Source organism: Herpailurus yagouaroundi, unplaced genomic scaffold (assembly GCF_014898765.1).
Source record: "Herpailurus yagouaroundi ecotype Mexico unplaced genomic scaffold, PumYag 184, whole genome shotgun sequence".
In the NCBI taxonomy this organism is placed as follows: domain Eukaryota; kingdom Metazoa; phylum Chordata; class Mammalia; order Carnivora; family Felidae; genus Herpailurus; species Herpailurus yagouaroundi.
The window spans coordinates 9,089,511-9,113,538 of record NW_024412415.1 but is presented as its reverse complement, the minus strand read 5'-3'; the positions used below and the strand labels follow the sequence as shown (position 1 = coordinate 9,113,538).

General features: G+C 38.4%; 1 protein-coding gene and 1 non-coding gene across 10 annotated transcripts in view; both read right to left on the bottom strand.

Annotated features, from left to right (window-relative positions):
• Positions 1-24,028, bottom strand: part of GANC (glucosidase alpha, neutral C) — a 76,231-nt gene that overhangs the window by 32,903 nt on the left and 19,300 nt on the right. For all 9 annotated transcript variants that reach the window (XR_005795786.1, XR_005795787.1, XM_040492386.1 and 6 more), the window contains exons 6-10: positions 14,185-14,230; positions 10,123-10,189; positions 8,632-8,728; positions 6,834-7,014; positions 6,460-6,613 (exon numbers count right to left, since the gene is read on the bottom strand). Coding sequence is in view for 7 of the 9 variants with exons in the window: in XM_040492386.1 (XP_040348320.1) it covers positions 6,460-6,613; positions 6,834-7,014; positions 8,632-8,728; positions 10,123-10,189; positions 14,185-14,230 (545 nt within the window). In the remaining 2 variants the exon portion in view is untranslated. The remainder of the gene's footprint in view (positions 1-6,459; positions 6,614-6,833; positions 7,015-8,631; positions 8,729-10,122; positions 10,190-14,184; positions 14,231-24,028) is intronic.
• On the bottom strand, positions 22,092-22,288 carry LOC121042149 (U2 spliceosomal RNA). The gene has a single exon (XR_005796007.1). It is a non-coding gene; the product is annotated as a U2 spliceosomal RNA (small nuclear RNA).

Below are 24,028 nucleotides of genomic sequence, written 5' to 3'. Positions count from 1 at the left end.
GTCCCACTAAAATCAGAGTAAAGGAAAGAAAAAAAAAAAAGAATAAAGCCACAAGAACAAAAAGAATGGGAGAGGAGTAATTTCAACAAAACTTTGGAAAGTGTGGGACAGAGGACAGGTGGTAACTGTTGAGCAAAGTGAGGGAGGCTCTCACCAGAGTGTTTGAAAGGGGAATATGAGGAGAAGAGCTCATCTCTCTTCTCCGAAAACTCCTAGAGGGAAGATTCCCCCCCCCACCTTCCACCGCCAATACTAGAGCGCTTTGAGGCAGAACCTTATTGAAAGCCTCTAAGATTAGAAGGATCCACATAAAGAAATAGAATGAGGGGCGCCTGGGTGGCTTAGTCGGTTAAGCGTCCTGACTTTGGTTCAGGTCATGATCTCGTGGTTCGTGAGTTCGAGCCCCGCATTGGGCTCTGTGCTGACAGCTCAGAGCCTGGAGCCTGCTTCAGATTCTGTGTCTCCCTCTCTCTCTGCCCCTTTCCCTCAAGCTCTGTCTCTCTATCTCTCAAAAATAAATAAACATTAACAAAAATTAAAAAAAAATAGAATAAAAGGATTTCTGAGAAAACAGAGACAATACAAGGAACCAAAGTAAACATCAAAACACTATCTATCATTAATATGTTCAGAGAGATGAAAAAATATACTGAAATAAGACTAGTTTAAGACACTGGAAATAAAGAACAATCAGAGGAAAAGACCGAGTATGAAGAAATTAGAAATATAGCATAAATGGAAGGCCTAGAAGATAAAATTGAGAAAACTTAGAAAATAAGGGAGATTATAAGATCTGTACTGTAGAAAGAGAAAAGGGAGGGGAAGAAATTATCAAAGGAATAATCCAAGACTGTTTACCAAAAGTGAAGGACACAATTCTAAAGACTGAAAGAGCTCACATTTAATACCCAGCACAATGATTATTTGAAAAAAAAAAAAAAAGATTTATATTGTGGTGCCAGGGTGGTTCAGTCGGTTAAAGCATCTGAGTCTTGATTTCAGCTCAGGTCATGATCTCACGGTTAGTGAGTTTGAGCCCTGCACTGACATGAACAAAATTTTTAAAAAGATCTATATCAAGGCATTTTATTGTCAATTTCCAGAATTTCAAAGTATTAGAAATTTCAGAATATATTTCAGAAGGAAAAGACAGATCATACACAAGGAAACAGAATTCAGAGTGATTTTGGAGCAAGAAGATGGAAGGAAATAGAGAAATAATTTTTTTATTAATTTATTTTCAAGTTAACATACAGTGTAGTCTTGGCTTCAGGAGTAGAACCCAGTGATTCATCTCTTACGTATAACACCCTGTGCTTATCCTGCAAAGTGCCCTCCTTAATATCTCTCACCCATTTAACCTAGCCCCCTCCAGCACCCCCCAATTTATTCTCTATATTTGAGAGTCTTTTATGGTTTGCCTCCCTCCCTGTTTTTACCTTATTTTTCCTTCCCTTCCCCTATGTTCTTTTGTTGAGTTTTCCAAATTCCACATGTAAGTGAAATCATATTATATCTGTCTTTCTCTGACTTATTTCACTTAGCATAATACCCTCCAGTTCCATCCATGTTGTTGCAAATGGCAAGCTTTCATTCTTTTTCACCTCTGAATAGTATTCCATTATAAATATATAACACATCTTCTTGATCCACTCATCAGGTGATGGACATTTGGTCTCTTTCCATATTTTGGCTTTTGCTGATAGCACTGCTACAAACATTGGGGTGTATGTGCCCCTTTGAATCAGCATTTTTGTATCCTTTGGATAAATTCCTAGTAGTGCAATTTCTGGGTCATAGAGAGAATTATTTTCTTTTTTAAAAGAATATTTTGAGAGAAAGAAAGTGTGTGCATGTGGGGGGTGGGGAAGAGAGAAGAGAGAGGATCCCAAGCAGACTCCATGCTATTAGTGCGGGGTCTTGATCTCACAAACTGTGAGATCATGACCTGAGCCGAAATCAAAAGTCAGATGCTTAACCCACTAAGCCCCTCACCAAGAAATAATTTTCAATCTAGCCAAATTATCAAGAGTGAAGGTAGAAAAGAAGATGTTTTCATACCTGCATAGATGCAAAAAATGTACCTCATAGGCACTTTCTTAGGAAACTACCAGAAGATGCTATAAACGAAAACCAAAAACAATAAGGTAATAAACCACAAGAAAGAAAAACATGGAACCCAAGAGAAGGGGGATAAACACCAGAAAATAGTAAGCAAAAGTCCTAGGATGACAGCTGTGCAGGGAGCCTGGAGAGCAACAACCTAGATGGGGGCAGGACAGAGAGAGCTGGGAGGGAAGGTTACAGAGAGAAAAGTGGGATGGGTAAATTATCTGACACCTTTGAGCATTTGAAAAGTATAAACACTAAATATTGATTTAACTAAACATTATGATACAACAATATTGGGAGAGAAGAAGGGGGGATGTTGTTAAGTCCTCATCAGGAGTCAACATGTAGTCTCTAAACTTAAAACTTGGATTTCTTTGAACACGGTGGCAGACCCACTGTTTTTGAAGCATCTTCCTATAAACCAGGCTTATTCTCCCCAATAACAATGTTGAAAAGGCCTGTCGGTGGGCCTTGACAGTGCTTATTCCTATATGTGTGTCTTCCCATATCCATAAATTTTTGGTTGTTTGTCCCACCAAAGTTGGAATCAAATTCGTCTTCCCTTGAACATGGGTTGGACCCAGGAACTTTTAGCAAGAGAATGCATCAGAAGCGATGCTACTATTCTTTTATTTTTAACAGCTTTATTGAGATGTAACTCACATACCATACAACTGACCAAATGAAAGCATACAATTCAATTGGGGTGGGGGGGGTAATATATTACCATTTTACAAAAAATGGCAAAAGAGAACATAAAATTTGTCATTTTAACTATTTTATTTTATTTTAATTTTTTTTCAACGTTTTTTATTTATTTTTGGGACAGAGAGAGACAGAGCATGAACGGGGGAGGGGCAGAGAGAGAGGGAGACACAGAATCGGAAACAGGCTCCAGGCTCCGAGTCATCAGCCCAGAGCCTGACGCGGGGCTCGAACTCACGGACCGTGAGATCGTGACCTGGTTGAAGTCGGACGCTTAACCGACTGCGCCACCCAGGTGCCCCTAACCATTTTAAAGTGTACAATTCAGTGGCATTAATTATATTCACAATGTAGTATAAACATTACCACTACCTCTTTCCAAAATTTTATATCACCCCAGACAGAAATTCGAACCATTAAGCCATAGCTTTCCAATACCCATCCTACCCTCCAGCGTCTGATACTGCTAATCTACTTTTTGTCTTTATGAATTTGCCTATTGTAGGTACTTCATGTAAGTAGAATCATACAATATTTGTCCCTTTATGTCTGGCATATTTCATTTGAATAATGTTTTGAAGGTTCATCCATGCTGCAGCATGTATCTGAATGTCATCCCTTGTTACGTTAGTGAATGATATTCCATTTTATGTATTTAACACATTTTGTTTATCCATTCATCTTTGATGGGTACTTGTTTCCCTCTTTTGGCTATTGTGAATAGTGCTGCAATCATTGGCATACAAGTGTCCCTCCAAGTCCTTGCTTTCACTTATCTAGAGTGGAATTGCTGGGGATATATAAAGGATATACAGGGATATATATATATGTGTGTGTGTGTGTATATATATATATATATAAAGGATATTAGACGGTGTTCTGCAGAGGAATAGAACCAACAGGATGTGTGTATGTATGTATATGTATGTATGTATATATATATATATTTCTACACTTACAGAGTGAATGATTTTAAGAACTGGTTCATGTGACTGTGGGGGCTGGTAACTCTGAATTCCACGGGGCAAGCTGGCAGACCAAAGACCCAGGGAAGGTGCAGCTTACATATGAAGGCAGTCTGGAGACAGATACCTTTCTCTTTAGAGAGCCTCAGTCCTTTTCTCTTAAGGTTTTCAACTGATTGGATGAAGGTCACCCACATTACTGAGAGTAATCTGCTTTAATCAAAGTCTATCAATATAACTAATAGTACTGAGAGGATAATCTCATCTAAAAAATAGCTTCATAGTGACATCTAGACTAGTGTTTAACCAGATATCTGGGTACTGTGACCTAGGCAAGTTGACATATTAAATGCTATGTTTAGCTCTTTGAAATGCCAGAATGTTTCCACAGCAGCTGAACCATTTTATGTTCCCAACAGCAGTGTATGAGGTTCCAGTTTCTTCACATCCTCACCAATACTTACTATTTTCTATTAAAAAAAAATTTAGCCATCATAGTGGGTATGGAGTAGGATCTCATTGTGGTTTTAATTTTCACTTTCCTAATGACTAATGATGTTGAGAAACTTTTCATGTGCTTGTTAACCCATTTGTATATCTTTAGAGACTGTCTATTCAAGTACTGTGCCCATTTTAGAACTGAGTTATCTTTTTGTTGTACAGTTGTAAGGGTTCTTTATATATCCTAGATACTAGACTCTTAACAAATGTATGATTTGCAAATATTGTCCCCCATCCTGTATATTGCCTTTTACTTCCTTGATAATGTTCTTTGATGCACAAAGGTTTTTAATTTTAATGAAGTCAAACTTACTTATTATTTCTTTCTGTTGCTCATGATTTTAGTGTCTTTTCTAAGAATCTGTTGCCAAATCCAAGGTCATGATGGTTTGCCCCTGTTTTCTTCTAAGAGTTTTACGGCTTTAGCTCTTATATTTATGTTGTTTATCTATTTTGAGTTTTTTGTGTGTGGTATGGTGTTTGGTAGGGTTCCAACTTCATCCTTTTGCATGTGTCTATCCACTTATCCTAGTACCACGTGTTTAAGAGACTATTCTTTCCCCAGTAAGTGGTCTTGAACCTTTGCTGAAATCAATTGGCCAGGGATGTATGGGTTTATTTCTGGACTTCCAATTCTATTCCATTGGTATATGTGTCTATCCTTATACCAGTACCATATTGTTTGGATTACTTTACAGTAAGGCCTGAAACTGGGAAGTATAAGTCTGCCACCCCCAACCCCCCCACCCCAGAATTGTTTGGCTATTCGGGGCCCCTTGCAATTCCATATGAATTTGAAGATCAGCTTTCCCACTTTTTCAAAAAATGACTACCAGAATTTTGGTAGGGATTGAAGTGAATCTGTACATTGCTTTTGGTAGTACTGTCATCTTGATAATATTAAGACTTCCAATCCATGAACATAGGATGTCTTTCCATTTATTTAGGCCTGTTTAATTTCTTTCAAGAATGTTTTGTAGTTTTCAGTGTACAAGTCTTTCACTTCCTTGGTTAAATTTATTCCTAGGTAGTTTATTCTTTTGGATGTTATTGTAAATGGAATTGTTTTCTCAATTTCTGTTTTAGATTGTTCATTGCTGGTATTTAAAAACACAGCTGATTTTGTGTGTTTATCATGTACCCTGCAACTTTGGTGAAATTATTAGCTCTGGTAGTTTTTGTGGATTCTTTGGGATTTTTTTTTTTTAACTTTTTTTTAAATGTTTTCTTTTTATTTTTAAGAGAGAGAGAGAGAGAGAGAGAGCGCGCGAGCAAGCGCACTAGTGGAGGCAGGGCAGGGGGCAGGGTGCAGAGAGAGACACACACACACAGAATCTGAAGCAGGCTCCAGGCTGTGAGCTCTCAGCACAGAGCCCGATGCAGGGCTGAAACTCAAAAACCATGAGATTGTGACCTGAGCTAAAGTCAGACACTTAACTGATTGAGCCACCCAGGTGCCCCTATTCTTTGGGATTTTCTAACATGTTGGATCACATCATCTGTGAATAGAAATAATTTTACTTCTTCCTTTCCAGTTTGGATACCTTTTATTTCTTTTTCTTGTCTAACTTCTCTGGCTGAAACTTCCACTACAGTGTTCAATAGCAATGGTCAAAGTGGGCAGCTTTGTCTTGATTCTGATCTTTGGGGAAAGCTTGCAGTCTTTCACCACTGAATTGGGTGTTAGCTGTGGAGTTTTCATAAATGCCTTTTATCATGTTGAGGAACTTTCCTTCTATTCCTAGCCTTCTGAGCGTTTTTATCATGAAATAGTGCTGAATTCTGTCAAATGCTTTTTCACATCAACAAAGATGATCTTTTACATCTTTTCAAGATAAAATGCTTTAGTGCTAAAACCAGTGGTATATTTCAATGGAGAAGAGAACATAGAAAAAGTTCAGGTTGGGACACTGATCATCTGAGATAAAGGCAAAGAAAGCCCAGGGCTTAAAGGCTCCAAGGAAAGTAGATGGAGTATTAGGGATTAGAGAATGGAGAGTTCTAGCCCCAGTGCAACATTTTACCAAGCTGAATGGGATAAAGGTGAGAAGAGAAATGCCTGCTTTTTGAAAAGCTTGGGCAAATTGTTTATAAATTCTATACAGTGTACAACAAATATTAACTGAAAATTAGGACACATGCAATAGAAGAAATATAATGAAACAAGAAGCTGTACCTGTAAGGTATGAGTACTGCTTGAAAACATCAGAAGGTGTAGGTCCTGTCAGCAGAAAAACATCAATGATTCCACTCTCTGACATCCAATGCACATCAGTTCGAGATCTGACCTTTTGTTTAGCTGCAACGGGGCCCATCTGGGTCAGTGTGTACTAGAAAAAGAATGGAATGAGGGTCTGAAAACTTGCCCTCTAGCTTAAAACACTCATCTATATGTAAGTAACTGGTACATACTGTTAACTTTCACTTGATTATATTGCAAAGACTTTGGTGGCAGAGAATTGCCACTACAAAGCCCAGGGCTATGACTATGCTAGTTTTTTTTTGTTTTGTTTTGTAAGTATGACATGCAGCCATGATCCATAAGCTCACCTTTACTGCAGGCTCTGTATTGATCTCCACTAGCGTTTCTGAGGCATTCAGCCAAAAAATGCCTAGAGTCCTGCCTGGTTTGTGGGCCAGGAGATAAGGCACTGAACCATAAATGCCCATTTTGTCATGTATTTTATATCCATAGACATCCAGATTATAAAGACGGTAAGCATCGCCATCACTGAAACAAAAATGGGACTATCATCAATTACAATCACAAATATATTATTAATGAATAGCATAGCTCCATTCTCCCCTGCAAACACTTGAGTCCTATGCATCTTTCAAGGCTTTACTCGTACTACTTCCCTAACCAACCAAGGTTAATGTGATTCTCCTCCTTTGATTCCTTTGGCATCCCCTTCTGTGACAACTAGCATGCATGGTCTCATAGATATCTTTTTCTTTCTTTCTTTCTTTCTTTCTTTCTTTCAAGTTTATTTATTTTGAGAGAGACAGAGCAGGAGCAGGGGAGGGGCAGAGAGAGGGAGAGAGAGAATCCCAACAAACACAAGAACTGTGAGATCATGACCTGAGCCGAAACCAAGAGTTGGCTACTTAACCGAATGAGCCACCCAGGTACCCCTTAGATATCTTTTCTGAATACCTCTTGTGAGGACTATTTCCTGTGAATCCTCTACAATAGAAGCACACGGTAAATATCATTGGCAAATTGTGTATTTCTCTGCTGCTAAAACAAAATGACAGATAGTGTCCTAACATGCTTCTACAGTACTGAGTAGGGAAAGATGGGGAACTGAATTGGGGTGGGAAGCATAGAGCTTGGCTTGGTGTGCGAGCAGCATAGTTTCTAATTCACTTGTTACCATGCCCAACTGTTGTGGAAACGGCATCTGAACCCTTGATCAGACTGTTTCTCTTTGGTTTTGCTTCCTTAGTCTGATGTCTTTGGCATTTACTTGTCAATAGTGTTAGTCTGAAATGATCCCCCTAAGGGAATCAAAGGTGACATGAGATGCCACAATTTTTCTTGTTTTTTAATGTTTTATTATTTTTGAGAGAGAAGAGAGCACAAGCAGGGGAGGGCGAGAGAGAGGGGGGAGGACAGAGGAGCCAAAGCAGGCCTGATGTGAGGGGCTTGCACTCATGAACCATGAGATCGTGACGTGAGCCGAAGCTGGACGCTCAACTGACTGAGCCACCCAAGGGCCACAAGATGCCACAATGTCTCATTCTCTGGCTCAGAGGTTGGTAAACACCTTTTTCTAGGTCAGTGATTTTCACCCTGTATTCTCCCCAGGTTCCGCAGAAAAGCCTAGAGAGGTGAAAGCAAAACCTAGGGAGGTGGTATGATGAAGCTCTCTCTCCTGCTTCAACCACAATAGTTCCATATTCTTACTTCCTCTGCATATTTTTAGGTTCAGAATTACAGTTTTATAGTTCTCAATTTTTTGCCAAAAATAAGATAAAAATGGAAAACCACTGCTCAAGGAGGACAAGACCAGGCACATATTGGCTCAGGCTCAGACATCTCACATATTTTCCCTTCAAACTTTTACAGTCCAGGGGTGCCTGAGTGGCTCAGTTGATTAAGCATCTGACTTTGGCTCAGGGCATGATCTCAGTTTGTGGGTTCGAGCCCCGCGTTGGGCTCTGTGCTGACAGTTCAGAGCCTGGAGCCTGCTTCGGATTCTGTGTCTCCCTCTCTCTCTACTCTTCCCCCGCTCATGCTCTATCTCTCTCTCCTTCAAAAATAAATAAACATTTAAAAAAAAAAAAAAACCTCTTACAGTCCAGAAACCAGAGCATCCTATAAGAATTTTTGTTTTCACTTTACCCAGTATTTTTAAGTTGGTGTGATTCTGCATGTTGTGGGATCCCATAAAGATGCTCAAATCCGTGCAAGGAGAAATCCAAACCAATGGAGGCAGGGCCTGTAGGGACCAGGATATAGAATTTTGCTTCTTAATGGGACAATCATTTAAGGAAACTCAGTTACTTATGAGTGTAGCAAGATGACTAGACTAGGGATTGAGAGACCTGAACTTGCCCTGATCAATCAGTAAATCATGGTGTGCCCTTTCTGTAAGATGTTACATTTAGGTACTGTGGGGATACAAACATGCACAAGGCAAAGTTCTGGTCACTTGTTAGTGCTTCCTTAGCTATATGCTTGAAGCTCTCTGTGTTCTCATTTACAGTAAATATTCTTTCGATCTGTAAGGCATACCTATGAAGTTTTAGATTTTTTTTTCTAATCTAAAATTTCCTAAAATGTACTTCATGCTTCTTTGCATTAGGAAACAAAGGATACTGAGCAATTTTAATCTTCACTAGATGAAAGACTGGATGTCTTCTGCCTGATCATTTATTCTTACTGCATACAGGGACTATAATGCCAAGACCATCAGGAGGATCTTCCCTGGCTCCTCAAAATATCCCTTCCCTATGACTGTAGATACGTTTTTGGTTTTGTTTTTAACCAAAGACAAGGTCCTTTATTTAACAATTATTTTAGAAATATGGGAAAAATGCAAGTAACTAGGAGAGATAACAGACTTAAATTCACTCTTAGGTAAAAGTATTTGACATCAAATGGTCCTTACTTAAAGGAATTTATGGAAAGGGGGTGCTATAGTGAAGGTAAAAAACATTATGATGTTACAGAAAGGAAAGCCTGATGGCCCCCCTACTTATAAACTTTGGACACATTGTCAGCCCTGATCATTATACTAAGTTATAGATACAGATGCTAGAACAGCAATTCTCAAGGAGTTAGGGAGGATCTGTTATCCTACTGGGTAGGAAGGAGGAAGGAGGAAAGTGAGTATTTCTTCCAACTATATAAGCTCCAAGTATCTGAACCATATATCCAAAAGAGACAAACTTTTCACTCCCCACCACACACATACTATCCCTAAGTCTAGTGAGAAATTTCACAGATGGGTATGTGATACTTGTGTGAATGATGGGGAGGCTTGGAAAAGGTTGAGAACCAATGGCTTGGAATATTGGAGCTAATGAGCTTTAGAATTTTGTTTCTCATCACTTGACTCTCATAAAAATAGAATGTGGGATTTGCGGCTGTCTGTATACTGAGTAGTACCAGCAGTGTGCTGACCTAGGCCCTTAACATGAGACCACTGAAGGTACATACTCACTATTTCTCTGTTGATAAACATTGAACAATAAAGGACCCAAATCTGACATTTCTGTTCCCCTTACAGAAATCACTTCTTTAGGTGCCAGAGCTCAAGGGACTTATAGGTAGCAACATTTAGTGATTTTGGCAAGATCTGCTTTAATACTACACAAGTTTCAATTTTACCATTAACTTTGACATCCACAAATTTTCCGAATTTCTCCTCCCACAAGCCTAGATCCTCTTGGTTTTCCTGGTGGCACAAAAAAAGGAGCAAATTGAGTTTATACATTGCAACAAATGTGGTTACCACAACAGTACATTTTGTTTGGATTATTAAAAAATTAGACTGAGAAAATGAGTCTGTCTTTTAAAAGACCACTTTGTGGGGCACCTGGGTGGCTCAGTCGGTTAAGTGCCCAACTTCAGCTCAGGTCATGATCTCACTGCTCTGAGTTTGAGCCCTGCATCGGCCTCTGTGCTGACAGCTCAGAGCCTGGAGCCTGCTTCAGATTGTGTGTCTCCCTCTCTCTTCTGCCCCTACCCCGCTCATGCTCTTTCTTTCAAAATTGGATGGATGTTAAAAAATGTTAAAAGACCTGTTTGTGATGTCAGTATATTTAACAAATTTGATCTGTGTTCTACATAAATGGCAGTAATCATCTTCCTTATGAACTGAAGCTGACATGAATATGATTTTTTATTGTGGTAGAATAGACCTAACATAAAATTTGCCATTTTAATTATTTATTTACTATTCATTTTAAACATTTTATTTATTTATTTTTTAAGTAATCTCTACACCCGATGTGGGGCTTGAACTCACAACCCTGAAATGAGGAGTTGCATGCTTTACTGATTGAGCTAGCCAGGTGTGCTACCCCACCCCCCCCTTTTTTTTTCATGTTTACCATTTTATGTAATTTAATTAATTAATTTATTTATTTATTTGAGAGAGAGGGTGCAAGTGAGAGAGGGACAGAGAGAGAAATGGGGCTCACATGAGTGTGGCTTGAGCTCACCCAAAAGAGGGCTCAGGCTCACCCTATGTGGAGCTTGGCTCAAACTCACAAATCATGAGATCATTACCCGAGCTGAAGTCCAATGCTTAACTGACTGAGCCACCCAGGTGCCCCTCATTTTCACCATTTTAAAGTGACATTAAGTACATTCACATTGTTGTGCAACTATCATCACCATCTATCTCCAGAACTGTTACATCTTCCCAAACTGAACCTCCACACCCATTAAACAATAGCTCCCTGTTTCTTCCTCCCTCAGCTCCTGACAACCACCCTTCTACTTCCTGTCTCTATGAATGTGACTACTATAGATACATAGATTTCTTATAACTAGAGTCATATAGTATTTGTCTTTTTGTGACTGCTTATTTCACCTAGTATAATATCTTCAAGATTCATCCATTTAGTAGCATATGTCAGAATTGCCTTCCTTTTTAAGGTCGAGTAACATTCCACTGTATGTATATACCACATTTTGTGTGCGCATTCATCTGTCAGTGACTCTTGGGTTGCTGGACTGTTTTCACCTTTTGGCTACTGTGAATGATGCTTCTAAGAACACAAGTATACAAATATTTGCTTGAGTCCCTACTTTCCCTTTCAGATATAAATCCATGACTGAAATTGCTGGATCATATTGTAATTCTATATAATTCTGAGGAATTGTTTGACATGAGTATCTTTACACAGGCCAAAATGCTGTGAAAGCACTTTGAAAAATGCAGTCTTGGGGCACCTGGGTGGCTCAGTCAGTTAAGCATCTGAGTTCAGCTCAGGTCATGATCTTATGGTTCATGGGTTTGAGCCCTATGCTGGGCTCTGTGCTGACAGCTTGGAACCTGGAGCCTACTTCAGATTCTGTGTCTCTCTCTCTCTCTGCCCCTCCCCCACTTGTCCTCTGACTCTCTTTGTTTCTCTCTCTCTGATAAATAAATAAGCAATAAAAAATTTTTTTAAAAGGGCACCTGGGTGGCTCAGTTGGTTAAGTGACCAACTTCAGCTCAGGTCATGATCTCACTGCTCTGAGTTCTAGCCCTGCATCGGCCTCTGTGCTGACAGCTCGGAGCCTGGAGCCTGCTTTGGATTCTGCCTCTGTCTCTCTGCCCCTATCCTGCTCAGGCTCTTTCTCTCTCTCTCTCTCAAATATAAATAAACATGAAAAAATTTTAAAAATATATTTAAAAAAAGAAAAATTTGGTCTTTACATAAGTAAGATCTTTTAAATCCTTTTTTTTTTTTCTTGTAAACGTGTGAGGCACAACATTGAGAATCAAATAACTTAGGTCAAAAAGCAAACATTTTGGCTGAGGTGGGTACTTTGCCGCCCTCCTTCAATTAGCCAAACTATGTGAGAAGTGAGGCTGTTCAGGTTCACAATCTTTTGATGTAGAGCCCAAAACTTTCTTGGCTCTACAAGTTTCCTTTCTTGGCTTTACAAGTTTCATTCTTCCTCTCTGGCAGAATGAAGAAGTTTTCTAAAAATTGTATGTGTGCATGAAATGTATGTTTCTTTTTTATTTATTTATTTTTTTTTTACATTTATTTAGTTTTGAGAGACAGAGAGAGACACAGCATGAGCAGGGGAGGGGCAGAGACAGAGAGGCGGACAGAATCAGAAGCAGGTTCCAGGCTCTGAAATGTCAGCAGAGAGCCCAACGCAGGGCTCAAACCCACGAGCCATGAGATCATGACCCGAGTAGAAGTTGGACACTTAACCGACTGAGCCACCCAGGAGCCCCGAAATGCATGTTTCTTTTTAAAAATGAGCCCCTTGCCCATTTCTAGGTGGTTTCTTCATAATTATAAGCTTCTGTAAAGTGAGCTTCTGTGTGTGTGTGTGTGTGTGTGTGTGTGTGTGTGTGTGTGTGTGTTTAAATCACATCTGAATTCTTATTGTAGGGACTATTATTCTGGGGTCTGTGGATGGCCTTTAGAGTTTGTGAACTCCCTCAAACAGTATAAAAATTCTGTTTTATAGCGAAGGCTCATAGCCTTCAGCAGATTCTTTGCATCTGTGATGCAAAACCACTATTTAAGCTATCTAATTAGAGGTCTCCCCTCAGCTGATTTGACATATTGTCACAAAACTGTCTAAGGCTATGTCTTAGTTGTCCTTCTCTATTTGGAAATGGAAAAAATATATTCTCTCCTATTCATCAGCATGGGTCAGTCCTCAAGAGGAAGAAGCATGTCCTTACTGCACTGGAAATATGTTTCACTATTCCTGGTGGCCATACCTACTGTCAGGGATCCTTCAAAGATGAATGTGGCTTTGGATAAAGAGAAGATTTCTGGGATATTCATTTTTCATAATTCAGCTAAAATAATCCTTTAAAAACAGACATCAGACCATGTATCTCTGCTGCTGACAACCTTTCCATAGTTTTCCTTTGCTCTTAGGTTACCTAAGTCGAAAAAGGTTAACAAGACATAAAAGAATGCCAGCTTCACGGTAATGGGGGACTTTGATTTATTCAATGATATCTCACCAATTCCTTGAACAGTGCCTGGCATATAGGAAATACTCAACAAATATTTGTCTACTAAAAGAATTATTGTAAGACTTTCCACTGAATTGTCTCTGCCTATCTCTCTGGCCTTGTTAACACAACACTGTTTCCTTTGCTTTTCTTTTTCCTGCTAAAATATATACATATATATTTTTTAAATTTCTTCAAATGTGCTCCTTCCTACCTCAAGCTCTTTGAATATGAAATCCCCTCTATCTGGAATAGTGTTTTTCCACCTTTTGACTAGCTTATGTATCTTCATGCATCAGTTTTAGCTGTTAAGTCATTTCCTACAGGAGGTCTTTCCTGACCCTCATCTTGGTCAAGTTCCTTGCTATCTTCTCCTATAGCACTCTTTTGTAACACTCCTCATGCTTGTACTTGTCAGAGTCTGTCTTTCCCATTAGATTCTAAGATTCCTGAGGACAGGTTGAGATTTGTTTTATTCATGGCTGATTCTTCTTGCCTAGCATAATTTTTTGAGCTGGCACAAAAGCAGGCACTCAAGAATTACCTGTTTTATGAATGAATGAATACACGAGTAGACGAATGAATCAATGAAACAATAAGGTGAGCAAGAGATAGACGGTCTCATTTATATGCAGTATTTATCAAGTACCCATTTGTAAGAAGAAGGGAAGAACAGAACAATTATATCCCACATACTGATGGTGAAAGAGATTTGAAAAAAAGATAAATTGCTCAATCTGTATTACCTGAGAAGCGTCAACTGATGTGTCCTCCTTATTTTCTTTGGTAGCTCTGTTTTAATATAAATAAAGTTGTTTTACTCAAGGGAAGACTAACAGAATTTTGTTCAATGATAAAGATTTTAATTTCTAACTTTTGAGACCCCATAAATTATGTCTTTTAACTTATTAAAATAATTATAAAAATAAGTTTATGAAATTGAGGAACATTTATGATGAACATTAATCCAATAGCTTGATTTGTTAAAATGTAATATGTTTGAATTTTCTTATTAACCCTTAAAAAACTTTATCAGTTTTTTATTATACATGTAATACATAATACAATATCAAAACAAAATATAAGCAAGCAAGGTGGAACACTGCTCCCCTCTCTCCAATGTTAACCTCCTACAAAGCAACATAATGCACTGTCTTCCAATTTAATTGTAACAATTTAAACTATCGGGCATACGTGGATTTGAGTGCTCATTTCTCCCCGTTCTTAACTATACTGGACCTTATACAATTTTAAAATCGTTGCCAGGGGTGCCTGGATGGCTCTGTCAGTTAAGCGTCTGACTTCGGCTCAGGTCACGATCTCACAGTCCATGAGTTCGAGCCCCCCATCGGGCTCTGTGCTGACAGCCTGGAGCCTGCTTCAGATTCTGTGTCTCCCTCTCTCTCTGCCTCTCCCCCACTCTCACTCTGTCTCTGTCTCTCTCAAAAATAAAGATTAAAAAAAAATCTAAAAATAAAAACAAAAATCGTTGGCAGTCTAAAATTTTAGACAAGGTAATGCATTTCACTTTGAATTTCTTTCATTAATGATGTAAAGTGCTTTTGTATACATTAAATGGCATTTCTATTTCTTCTGTGAATTGTCTATTCACCCTCATTATACATTAATTTTTTTAGTGTAAAATACAGTACGAATATAGAAGAGTATATAAGTTCAGAGGTTAAAAATGAATACTAAAGTAACGACTACGAAGCCACATAAGCAACAGACTTGTTCGTCTGGCATCATAGCGCCTCTCCTCAAATGTATCATCCATCTCCTCGCTGTGCTCTTCAGAGGAACCGCTTTACCAAGTTTTGTGTGGAATCACTCCCTTGCTGTTTTTTATTCCATTCCCACGAGTGTACGAGTCCTCAAACGCACATTTGGCTTTGCCTTAAAATTTTTTGATATTAAAAAATTTTGATATTCATCATGTTAATATATGTTGCTGCAGTTTGTATCACCCATTGTTTATTTGCGTGTTCCTCTTTTTCTTATCGATTTGTATAAGTTCTTCCTATAGATGCATATTAATTTTTGAATTCTTATACATGTTAAAAATTTGTGGTGAAATTTAAGACAACTAGTATGTTGCCTTTTGATTTTATTTCATTAAAAAAATTTTTTTTAACATTTGTTTACTTTTGAGAGAGACAGCGTGAGCAGGGGAGGGGCAGAGAGAGAGGGAGACACAGAATCCAAAGCAGGCTCCAGGCTCTGAGCTGTCAGCACAGAGCCCCATGCGAGGCTGGAACCCACAAACCATGAGATCATGACCTGAGCTGAAGTGGACACTTAACCTACTGAGCCACCCAGGTATCCCCAGTGCCTTTTAATTAAAAAAAAAAAAATTAACAAATTTTATTTTTTACAATGGTTTTAGGTTCACAGCAAAACCAAGCAGAAAGTGTAGAGTTCTCATATGACCAACTGTCCCTACACACTCACAGTCTCCCCCACTGTCAACATCCTGTACCAGAGTGCTACATTTATTACAATCAATGAACCTGCACTGACACATCATTATCACCCCAAGTCCATAGTTTATATTAGGGTTCATTCTTGGCATTGTACATTCTATGGGTTTTGACAAATGTATCATGACATTTACCCACCACTGTAGTATCATACAGAGTAATTTCACTGCCCTTAAAATCTGTGTTCTGCTTAGGTATCCCTTTGGCTTACTTAACCCCTGGAAACTACTGATCTTTTTACTATCTCCATAATTTTCCCTTTTCCAGAATTTTATATAGTTGGAAACATAGAGTAGGTAGCCTTTTTCAGATTGGCTTCTTTCACTTAGTAAAACTTGCATTTGAGTTCCCTCCATGTCTTTTCATGGCTTGATAGTTCATTTCTTTTAGGTACTGAATAATATTCTATTATTTGGATGTACCATAGTTTATTCATCTACTGAAGGATAGCCTGACGGCTTCTAAGTTTTGGCAATTATGAATAAAATTGCTATAAATATCCATGAGCAGGTTTTTGTGTAGACATAGATTTCCATCTCCTTTGGGTAAATAACAAGAAGCATGATTGTTGAATTATATGGTAAGAGTATGTTTAGTTTTGTAAGAAATTATCAAACTGTCTTCCAACATGACTATATCATTTTGCAGCCCCAACAGCAATTAATGTGAGTTCCTGTTGTTCCACATCCTCCCCAGCATTTTGTTACCAGTGTTCTGGATTTTGGTCATTCTAACAGATATGTAATGGTTTCTTGTTTTAACTAATGACATATGATGTTGAACATCTTTTCATATGCTTACTTGCCATCTGTTTATCTTTTTTGGTAAGGTTTCTGTTCAACCCCTTTGTACATTTTTGAGTGTTCACTTTCTTACTGTTGAATTTTAAGAGTTTTTGTATATTTTGGATAGCAGTCCTTTATTTGATATGTTTTTTGCAGGTATTTCTTCCTAGTCTGTGGCTTATCTTCTTATTTCCTTGTCATTGTTTTTCACAGAGCAATAGTTTTTAATTTTTTTAAATTTATTTTTATTATCTTTAAAAGTTTTTTTAAATTTTATTTTAGAGAGAGATAGAGCATGAGCCAGGGAGAGGGGCAGAGGGAGAGAGAGAGAGAATCTCAAGCAGTCTCCATGTTCAGTGTGGAGCCCAATGCAGGCTCAATGCCATGACCCTGGGATCATGACCTGAGCCAAAATCAGGAGTTGGACCCTCAACTGACTAAGCCACCCGGGTACCCCTAGTTTTTAATTTTAATGAAGCCTAATTTATCAATTATTTCTTTCGTGAATCATGACTTTGGTGGTATATTAAAAAATCATCACCATACCCAAGGTCATCTAGGTTTTCTTCTGTTATCTTCTAGGAGTTTTATAGTTTTTATTTTACATTTAGATCTATGATCTATTTTGAGGGTTTTTTTTTTAATACTTAAAAAGTGGAGACTAAAGCAGGGCTTGAACTCATGACCCTGAGATCAAGCCCCTGAGCTGAGATCATGAGTCAGACGCTTACTGACTGAGCCCCTCAGGTGTGTGAAGGGTGTAAGGTCTGTGCCTAGATTCATTTTTAAATATATTTTGATTCAAGTAAAATTAATGTACAGTATCGTATTAGTTTGAGGTATACAGTATAATGATTCAATTTCTACACATTACCCAGTACTCATCACAATAAGTATACTCCTAATCCCCTTCATCTATTTCACCCATCCCCCCCTCACCTCCCCTCTGGCAACGCCCAGTTTGTTCTCTGTATTTAAGAGTCTGTTTTGTTTTTTTTTTTTTTTTGTCTTTTTATTTGTTCATTTGTTTTGCTTCTTATATTCCACACGAGTGAAATTATTAGGTATCTGTCTTTGTCGGACTGACTTTACTTATCATGGTACCTTCTAGATCTGTCCATGTTGTTGCAAATGGCAAGATTTCATCCCTTTTCACGGCTGAGTAATATTGTGCGCGCGCGCGTGTGTGTGTGTGTAGACACTGTCTTCTTTATCCATTCATTTATGGATGGACACTTGGGTTGCATCCATATCTTGACTACTGCAAATAATGCTGCACATATCTTTTTGAATTAGTGTTTTTGTTTTCTTTGGTTAAATACCTAGTAGCCAACGCCATTTATTGAAGAGTTGTCTTTTCCCCATTGTATGTTCTTCCTTCCTTTGTTGAAGATTGACTGTATATGCATGTATTTATTTCTGGACTCTCTATTGTGTTCCAAAACTCTCCATGTTTTGTTTTTGTGCCAATACCATACTGTTTTGATAACTGTATCTTTGTAGTATACTTTGAAATCAAGGAACATGATACCTCTAATTTTGTTCTTCTTTCTCAAGATTGTTTTGGCTATTTGGAATCTTTTGTGGTTCTGTACAAATTTTAGGATTATTTGTTCTATTTCTGAGAAAAATTCCATTGGTATTTTGATAGAAATTACATTCAATCTGCAGACCGCTTTGGGTAGTATGGATATTTTAACAATATTAATTCTTCGAATCCATGAGCAGTGTACCTTTCCATTTACTTGTGCTGTCTTCAGTTTCTTTCATCAATGTCTTATAGATTTCAGGGTTCACGTCTTTCACCCCCTTGGTTACATTTAACCCTAGTTATTTTATTCATTTTGATGCAATTGCAAATGGGATTGTTTTCTTAATTACTCTTTCTGATAGTTCATTATAAGTATATAAAAAATGCAACAGATTTCTGTATATTTGTTTTGTATCCTGTATTAGTGAATTAATTTATTAATTCAAAGAGTTTTTAAAAATGATTTATGTGGGGGCGCCTGGGTGGCTTGGTCGGTTAAGCGTCCGACTTCGGCTCAGGTCATGATCTCAGGGTCCGTGAGTTCGAGCCCCATGTAGGGCTCTGTGCTGACAGCTCAGAGCCTGGAGCCTGTTTCAGATTCTGTGACTCCCTCTCTCTCTGCCCCTCCCCTGTTCATGCTCTGTCTCTCTCTGTCTCAAAAATAAATAAACGTTTAAAAAAAAAGAGAAAAAAATGATTTATGTGTTTATTTTTGGTAGAATCTTTAGTGTTTTCTGTATACAATATCACGTAGTCTTCACATAGTGACAATTTTACTTCTTTTCCCATTTAGAGGGCTTTTATTTCTTTTTCTTGTTTTATTGCTGTGTTTAGGATTCCAGTATTTTTGAATAAAAGTGACAAGAGTGGGCATCCTTGTTTTGTTCGTGTTCTAAGAGGAAAGGCTTTCAGCTTTTCACTGTTGAGTATGATGTTAGCTGTGGGTTGCCATACGTGGCATTTATTATGTTGAGGTATGTTCCTTCCATACCAACTTTGTTGAAAGATTTTTTATAATGAATGATGTTGAATTTTATCAAATTCCATTTCTGCATCTACTGAGATAATCAAATGATTTTTATCCTTATTTTTGTTAATGTGGTATATCATGTTGCTTAATTTGTGGATATTGAACCATCCTTTTATCCTTAGAATAAGTCTCATTTGATCATGATGTCCATGATTCTTTTAAAGCATTATTGAATTTGGTTTGCTAATATTTTGTGTAGGGTTTTTATATCAATGTTAATCAAGAATATTGGCCTGTAATTAATTTTTTTTTTTTTTTTTTGGTATTGGTTTTGGTATTAAGGCAATTCTGGCCTCATAGAAAGAGTTTGGAAGCATTAAGTCTTCTTCAATTTTTTGGAATATTTTGAGAAGAACAGACATTAACTCTTCTTCAAAGGTTTTGTAGAATTCACCTATGAAGTCGTTGTCTAGTCCTAGCCTTTTGTTTGCTAGGCGTTTTTGGATTACTGTTTCAATTTCATTACTCACAATTCGTTCACATTTTCTATTTTTTCTTGATGCAGCCTTGGAAGGCTGTATGTTTTAGGAATTTATCCACTTCTTCTAGGTTCTCCTATTTGCTGGCATGTAAATGTTTGTAGTTGTCTCTTATGATCCTTTTTATTTCTGTGGTATTGACTGTAACTTCTCTTTCATTTGATTTTATTTATTTGGGCCCTCTATTTTTCTTGATGAGTCTGGATAAAGTTTTATCAATTTTGTTATCTTTTCAAAGAACCAGGTACCCCCCATTATTTCTCTAAATAGAGTTTCTGTCCCTTTCTCTCTCTCTTCTCCTTCTGGGACCCCTATAATGTGAATGTCCGTATGCTTAATGTCCCAGTGGTCCCTTAAACTACGCTCATTTTTTTTAGAGGCTTCTGGGTGGCTGAGTGGATTGGGCGTTCGACTTCGGCCAGGTCATGATCTCATGGTTTGTGGGTTCGAGGCCCGCATCAGGCCTGTGCTGACAGCTCAGAGCCTGGAGCCTGCTTTGAATTCTGTGTCTCCTTCTCTCTCTGTCCCTTCCCTACTCACACTCTGTCTCTCTCTGTCTCTCAAAAATAAATAAGCATTGGAAAAAAGTTTTTTTAATAAATTAAATTATTAAATTAAAATTAAATTAAATTAAAATTAAGTTAAATTATTAAATAAAAATTTTTAATAAATAAACTATGTTCATTTTTTTTAAATTCTTTTTTCTTTTTGCTGTTCTGATGGGGAGATTTACACTACCTGTCTTCCAGATTGCTGATCTGTTCTTCTGCATCATCTAATCTGCTGATTCCCTCTAGTGTATTTCTCATTTCAGTTATTTTATCCTTCAGCTGATGGGTTCTTTTTGTATTTTCTATCTCCTTATTGAAGTTTTCACTGTGTTCATCCATTCTTCTCCTGAATTTGGAGAACATTACTTTAAATTCTCTATCAAGCAGATTGCTTATCTGTTTTGTTTAGTTCTTTTTCTGAAGTTTTGTCTTGTTCTTTCATTTGGAATATATTCTTCTGTCTCCTCATTTTGCCTAAGTCTCTGTTTGCTTCTATGTATTAGGCAGATCAGTTACATCTCCTGATCTTGAAGGAGTGGTTTTATGCAGAAGGTGTCCTGTGGGCCCAGTAGCGCAAACACCCTCGTCACCCCGGTCAGGTGCCCCAAGAGCATTCCCTGTGTGGGCTGTGTGCACCTTCCTGTTGTGGCCAGGTTGCAACTGGTGCAAACTCACAGGTGTATGGGGCTATCCTCCAGCATGACTGTCTGTGAGTTCTGGCTGTGACTGCTATGGTCATACTGGTTAGTGGGGCTAGCCCCTGGCCCATCTGGCTGAGAGGCCTGATTGTGACCGTTGTGAATATGCTGGTGTGTGGGGTTGGTCCCTGGCATGGCTGGCTGTGAGGCCTGGCAATGACAGTTGTGAGTGCACTGGTGGGTGGGGCATGTCTCCTGCCTGGCTTGCTGCAGGGTCCAGCTGTGACTGCTGTAGGTGTTCTAGCGTGTGGGGATGACCTCCTTGGGCAGAGGTGCCGAGGAGGGGTTCTGGTCCCAGCTGGGGTTGCCTACTGCAAGTGCTGGGGTTGGAGGCTGCTTGGCAGGAGCTCTAATGTGAGCTAAAGTACCTGCCAGGAATGCCAGGGTGCAGAAACACTTGAGAAGGTCTTTAGGCTGGGAGGTGGCTTGGGTGGGACAAGTCTTCAGGGGAGCACTGGGGTGGGGTGAGTGGCACTAGCATAGTAAAGAGTGCCAGAACTGATATCCACTAATGCTGGGCCAACTAGGTAGAAGGAGTAAGAAAAATGGTACCCATCAGTGCATCTGTCCCTGGAGGACATTCCCACAGATACCTGCCATTCTGGCACATCCCCTAAAATTAGTGAATTTCCTTCACATGTAACCCAGGGATTTTTCACATGGTTGCCTCTGTGTTGGCACTCAGAGCAGGTGTGATTGTGCACATGCCATCAAAGAGCAGTGTGTCAGTTTCCTACTGCCCTCTGACTCTCTTGGACATATGCCCTGTTGGTTTTCAAAGCCAGATGTTAGGGGAGCTTGTCTTCCTGGTGCAGGTCCCCTGGCATATGGAGATTCATGTGGGACTCAGGCCTCTTCTTCCTCAGGGCAGGTCTCTCTGGTTGTAATATCCCTCCCACTTGTGGGTTGCTGCACTGGGGATGTGGAACCTGACTAAATAAACCATGTCTCTGCTCCTCCTACCTGGCACCTTAATGTGTCTTTTTCTTTATATCCTTAGTTGTATGTTCTGTTGTTAGTCTTTAGTTCATTCTCAGAGACCATTTTCTACGCGTAGTTGTAGAATTTTTTTTGTACAATCTTTACTCCCCACCCAAGGGGTAGGTGCACTGTTCCTTAAGGTACTCCAATACCAGGTCAATGCGTGAAGTGGATGGAGCAAGCTCCTATTCCATCTCCTAGTTCCAAAAAATCCATTTAATATACTGCATTGTCCTCACATTGAGGGTGTAGCAGATATTAAACTGTTAAGGACAGCTGCTACACTTGATCTTAGCCAAAAGGCCGAGAAGTGATGTAGTTGTAGATTTGGATGTGTGTGTGGGAGGAGGTAAGCTCAAGATGTTCCTACTCTGTGATTTTTTTCATCTGGAATTCATTTTTCCTAATGTTGCGAGGCTTGGGTCTAACTTAAAAATTTTTCCAGGTGGATAATCTGATTTTCCTAACACAAATGTAAATGGTGGAAATACAAACTAGTTCACAACTTCTATAGGAGGTGATCTGGCAGCACGAGTCAAAACTACAAATTCACAAACCATTTGATCAGCAATTTTACTTCTACGACTCATCTATGTATATCCTTGCATGTATGCAAAATGATACATATATAAAGTTATCCATGAAGTGAGTAGCTGTAAAACAAGATTAGAAATAATTTTAAAGTCCACCAAGAGGAAATTTACTAAATGAATCATTGTGTAAGCATGCAACTGAAACTATATACCTGCTTTAAAGAAATTAGGAACTATCAAATTGGTAAAGAAGAAACAGCAAAGTGCAGAATAATGTATAAAGGTGGTATCATATGTGTCAAGAAAGGATAAAACAAAGAATATATATATCTTACTGGATGGACATAAATTATCTCTGGAAGGATACATAAAAAACTGGAAACACTGATTACTTTCAAAGATAGAACTAGATAGCTCAAGGACAAATGGTGAGGATATTTTTCACTATATACTCCTTTGTAGCATATGCTTATTCTAAAAAGATTAAGGCCCAATTTAGGTTATCACCTCTAAAACCAAAATAATGGGAGTTTATTAAAAGAAAAAATATTTTAAATATAAATAACCTGGGTACTGGGTTTACAGGTATTTGTTATGCTATTAGTATTTTTCAGTTAAAAAAAATAATTGAATATTCATAAGGTACTAACAAGCGGCAGAATTATGGGTATTTAAATTTTTCTTTTCAATATTTTCTATTTTTCCTATAATGAACAGAAACTATCTCTGTAATAAGAAAACAAGATTTGGGGCACCTGGATGGCTCAGTCGGTTGAGCATCCGACTTCGGCTCAGGTCATGATCTCACAGTTCGTGGGTTTGAGCCCCGCATCAGGCTCTGTGCTGACTGCTTGCTCAGAGCCTGGAGCCCACTTCAGATTCTGTGTCTCCTTCTCTCTCTGCCCCTCCCCTGCTCACGCTTTGTCTCACTCTGTTTCTCAAAAATAAATAAATGTAAAAAAATAAAAAAAAAATAAGATTTATATTGTATGTTTGTTTTGAGAAAATAAGGTTTTTAAATATAAAAACCACTGTGTGGCAATAATGAATGTTCAATGCTTTCTACAGAACATATAAGATGTTAACTATTAGGATAAAAATAGAAAGAGCTACAGACTGGAGAATTTAAAAACAATATTGGTAAAAAAAAAAAAATGGAAGAATCTTCCCCTATTACTATCTCCCAGTTCATGTGACCCTCATACAAACAGCTTTGATCGAGTGACTGTTTCCAGATAATTCTTGGAAATTATTCAAGTGTAAGTTAATTGAAGTTATTTTAAGGGGATACAATGAAGTTCTGCAGTCAGATGCTCTACCCCTGAGCTATACCCCCTAAAATGAAGTTCTGAAGACATATCAGTTCACATTAACATTTATCAGTTCTCAACAGAGATTGCTTTTTAAGAGTAGACAATGCCATCAGTTAAACACATGGGATGTGTTAGGAGGGTCAAGTTGCAAAAGTCTGCGAATCATTCTTGTCATCAAGCCTGCATTTATTTGCATGGGTGAAAAGATG